General features: G+C 33.6%; 1 protein-coding gene across 1 annotated transcript in view; it reads right to left on the bottom strand.

Annotated features, from left to right (window-relative positions):
• The window catches only part of LOC106867664 (T-cell activation inhibitor, mitochondrial), a 56,496-nt gene that overhangs the window by 6,886 nt on the left and 45,642 nt on the right, over nucleotides 1–3,968 (bottom strand). Inside the window, exon 7 of the mRNA XM_052972745.1 lies at nucleotides 1,968–2,212. Within this exon, the coding sequence (XP_052828705.1) occupies nucleotides 1,968–2,212 (245 nt within the window). The remainder of the gene's footprint in view (nucleotides 1–1,967; nucleotides 2,213–3,968) is intronic.

Raw genomic sequence — 3,968 nt, 5'->3', positions numbered from 1 at the left:
ACTTGGTCACCCAGATAGCGGAAGCTATCAACTACCTCTAGTTTTTCTCCCTGGAATGAGAGAGAAGTTGTTTCCTATTTATTTTTAAAGTTTAATTTTTCTTAAACAAACACTCAATGCCCCTTCTCCTACCTCTCCCACCCATCACCTACCCACTTTCAAAAGGCGAAAGCCACCCAATGTTTCACTTTGTCTTATGTTTCACGCATGTGTAAAATTATACTGAAACAGCTGATGTAAATATATATATACAAAAATTCATTTCTTTGAGACCTTTCAGGTTTCACTTTCACAATTGGAATTCCTTCTTTCTATCTTCAACAGATTCAGCCATGAGTGCTAAACCATCAGCATACAGGAGTCCTCATTGACAAATAGCCTAAATCCTTTGTCTGTCCTGTGTATCAGGACAGAATTTCCTGGCATCCATGCATCATATTTGATAATATCCCCATTTTATTCAAAATACTTAGGACTTATGAAAGGAATGCTTGCCATTACACAGACCATATGAAACAAAGGGCTAACTAAATGTCTGAAAACAAGCATAAATGTTTAGGAGAAACTTATGAAAATGCCTTGGCAAAGGGTTAAACACATGCATATGTCAAGCTGACCCCTTTAAATACTCATTTAAAAACATGCTGCAATTCTAATGTTTCAATATTTTCACTTAATAAACTTTATGACTCAAGTGAGGCTAAAAGGAGAGCAAAAGAAAAGTGTTTAATTAAGAAGTGCAAACCAGATCTGAATGATCAGTCAGTAATGATAATTTGAATTTAATCTAATTTGAAAAGAACAATCACTCAAAAACTGGTGTAATTCTGTAAGTGTCATCTCCCTTTAACTATATAACAATACCACTTGGATGCAGTTAGTGTTAAGCAAATATATACACCTAGATGTAGTTGCTATGAAAATATTTACCTAAAAATAACAGTCGTAATATAAACATTCACAAGCACACATATACATATACATTACCATCATCCTTATTTTTTGTTTTAACATCAACTTTTCTATGCTTGCATGGTTGAACAGAATTTGTTGAGGTGGATTTTCTATGGCCAGATGTCCTTGTCACCAATCCTTATCTGTTTCCAAACATAAGGTGATGCTTCCCAATGATCAGACATGTTTTCTCAGAAGGTTGGCAATGAATGATACTGCTTGCGTGACAGTGACACACATGAAATCAAGAGAAGGAAATAGTAACACACATACACACATGTGTGCATGCACACACACACACACATGTGTGCATGCACACACACACACGTGTGTATGCACACACACACACACACACACATAATGGGCTTCTTTCAGTTTTCATCTATCGAATTTACTCACAAGGTTTTGGTCAGCCTGGAGCTGTTGTTGAAGACACTAGCTCAAATTGCCACGCAGAAGGACTGAACTCTAAACCATATGGCCAAGAAGAAAGATTTCTACCACATAGCCATGCCTGCATCTATATTCACATGTATGATAATATGAGTCTGAGTGTGTGTGTGTACGTACGTACGTACATACATATGTATGTAGGTACGTACGTACAAATGTATGTATGTATGTTTGTATGCATGCATGTATGTATGTATTTATTTAGTCAGAAAGCTGAGGAGGCTTTGGAAGACCAAGACAAGAATTATTCCTGTAGTAATTGGTGCACTTGTACAACACCCAAAATATTATCTTAAAGATTGAAAGAAATTGGAATTGAAACTCGCATTGTCGACCTGTAGAAAAATGCTATCCTATATTCTGCAAAAATCCTAAGAAAGATTCTTGAGAGTTGAGGAGACCTGTTTCTCACCAAACTTCAAGATAAAATACCTGCTAACTAAATTAACGTACGCTAGCATCGTCATTATCACAACAACAACAACAATAAAACAATAATAAAATACATACTAAATCTCTTGACCAAAAGTAAGTAAGATAGGAATATGTGAGCAACAAACCATTCCAAGACTAATTCAAAATCTGAAAGGTCTTCTTTCAAGAAATATAAACTGGCTTCTAACTGGCATTTGCGAAGTGAGTTGATTAACTTGTTCAAGAGTTCTTCATATTGCTCAGCCATTAAGGTTGTATGTTTTCTCTGTCGACGCACAATTTGAATATTGTTCATGAGTTGTGACAGTTCTTTCTCCATATGAGGTAATCTTGCCAGGACGGGATCATAAGCTCGAACATTATTGAAGAGCTGGGAAAATTGAAATATAAATCTCTTACAGATTTTACTGCTTCTGTTGATCAAAAGTGTAATTTTAATAATGTTGGACATTAAAACAGTAGAAGTGAAAAGAAACAAAAATTCTACCATAGACTTTCATATAAAACAAAAACAAAACAAAAAAAACAATCTATTAATATTATTAAGAAAAAAAATCACAATTTTACACTGATGAAATAAACTCCCAGAAACACATCTAAAGATGATGAAAAACACTAAATGCAAAACTACTCTTTTCTTTAGCAACTAATTCTAATTATAATATTTCCCTCTACCTCTGAAAACACACACATACAATAAAAAGAAAAATGAATACACACACACACACATATGTAAAGACATACCAAAAAGGACAATCAACAGTGTGCTATGAGTAGAATTGATACATCACCTACAATCTTCTTATTTATCTTAACCATGCCATAAACTTCTTTCATCTCTGCTAAAGAACGACCCCTATTTTCTGAACATTATCTTCGGACAACAGTATCCCAAGCTTTATAAATAAATGTTTGAATAATGTCCTAGTAATGTGTTACTGCATTTCATTTATCTCACTAATGTCTAAGGCATGGCCTTCATAACATACCAATCCACACTGTATAAATTAGTGTATTTGCATTTTATTACATTTAAACTCATCCCTTGGGAGGGGGTAATTAAATAGTAGTTGCTGTTATTTAGCTCCAGGTCAGTCCTAGCTGAGAAGATTTATGATGAAAGGCATTCCAGTTATGACCATGCCATCATTGTATCTTAAACACTGTTCAATGTATTCATCCTTTGTTAAGACAGTAGAGTGTTCTTTAGTTCATTTTTAGCAATCACAGCTTTGTGATTCAAGGAAATTATCTTAGTAAATGTAACTATATTGCCTCAGTCAATCCAACTGTAAAACAGGTACCAACCATAAATCCCAGTTCAGAGGTTGTCATTACAGATTTACAATGATTATAACATTAACTTAAGCAATCTTTTATGCAAATGTCTAGACTTGTTTAAAAAGATGAGGTAAACAATCCAATGAGAGTCTCTTTCTACAGTCACTTAACCTGCTAAAAATAGCACCTAGATCTCCCTCAAATCACAAACAACTATCTCAAAGAAAAAGATACATTTTATAGTGTACTCTTAGATAAACTATGTCTTTAAAAAAATGAGTAGTAACAGTTGAAATGCTTTAGATCATAAGTCTGCTTGGTCAGAACTAACCAGGGGTTAAACAACAACCATATGGAGTAAAACAAGTATGCAACCTCACCACTAGCAGCAATAATAATGAACTTGATTCCTTAAATTGTGGGGACAAAAACTTTTATTTAGAGCAGTGGTTCTCAATGATTTTTTTTTTTTTTATCTATGGACCCCTTTGATTCCTATTTTACTTGGATGGACCCCCATAGTCATGCAATATTTTAAAAATCCAACTATATTTTTACAATTAAATATTATTAGGAATTGTATTAAAAATTGTTAAAATATCTTGTAAGAGTATAACAAATTTATTGCACATAAATTTTAGCAACAAAATCTTATGTGGGCCCCCAAGGGTTATATGGACCCCAGCTGAGAGTCAATAAACTGGAATAAGCCTTAACTGTTGGAATTAATCGAAAGAAGGTATTTTAATGAAATTAAAGTAAGCACATTATACATTCCTCACCATCAGCTAAAATGTAACACTGAAAATAATGTAAGATATAGAAGCAAAGTTTTGAATGTTTAT

This window comes from Octopus bimaculoides, chromosome 1 (genome assembly GCF_001194135.2).
Source record: "Octopus bimaculoides isolate UCB-OBI-ISO-001 chromosome 1, ASM119413v2, whole genome shotgun sequence".
NCBI classification, from domain to species: domain Eukaryota; kingdom Metazoa; phylum Mollusca; class Cephalopoda; order Octopoda; family Octopodidae; genus Octopus; species Octopus bimaculoides.
Note: the sequence above shows the minus strand (reverse complement) of the source record. Positions and strands in the feature narration are given on the sequence as shown.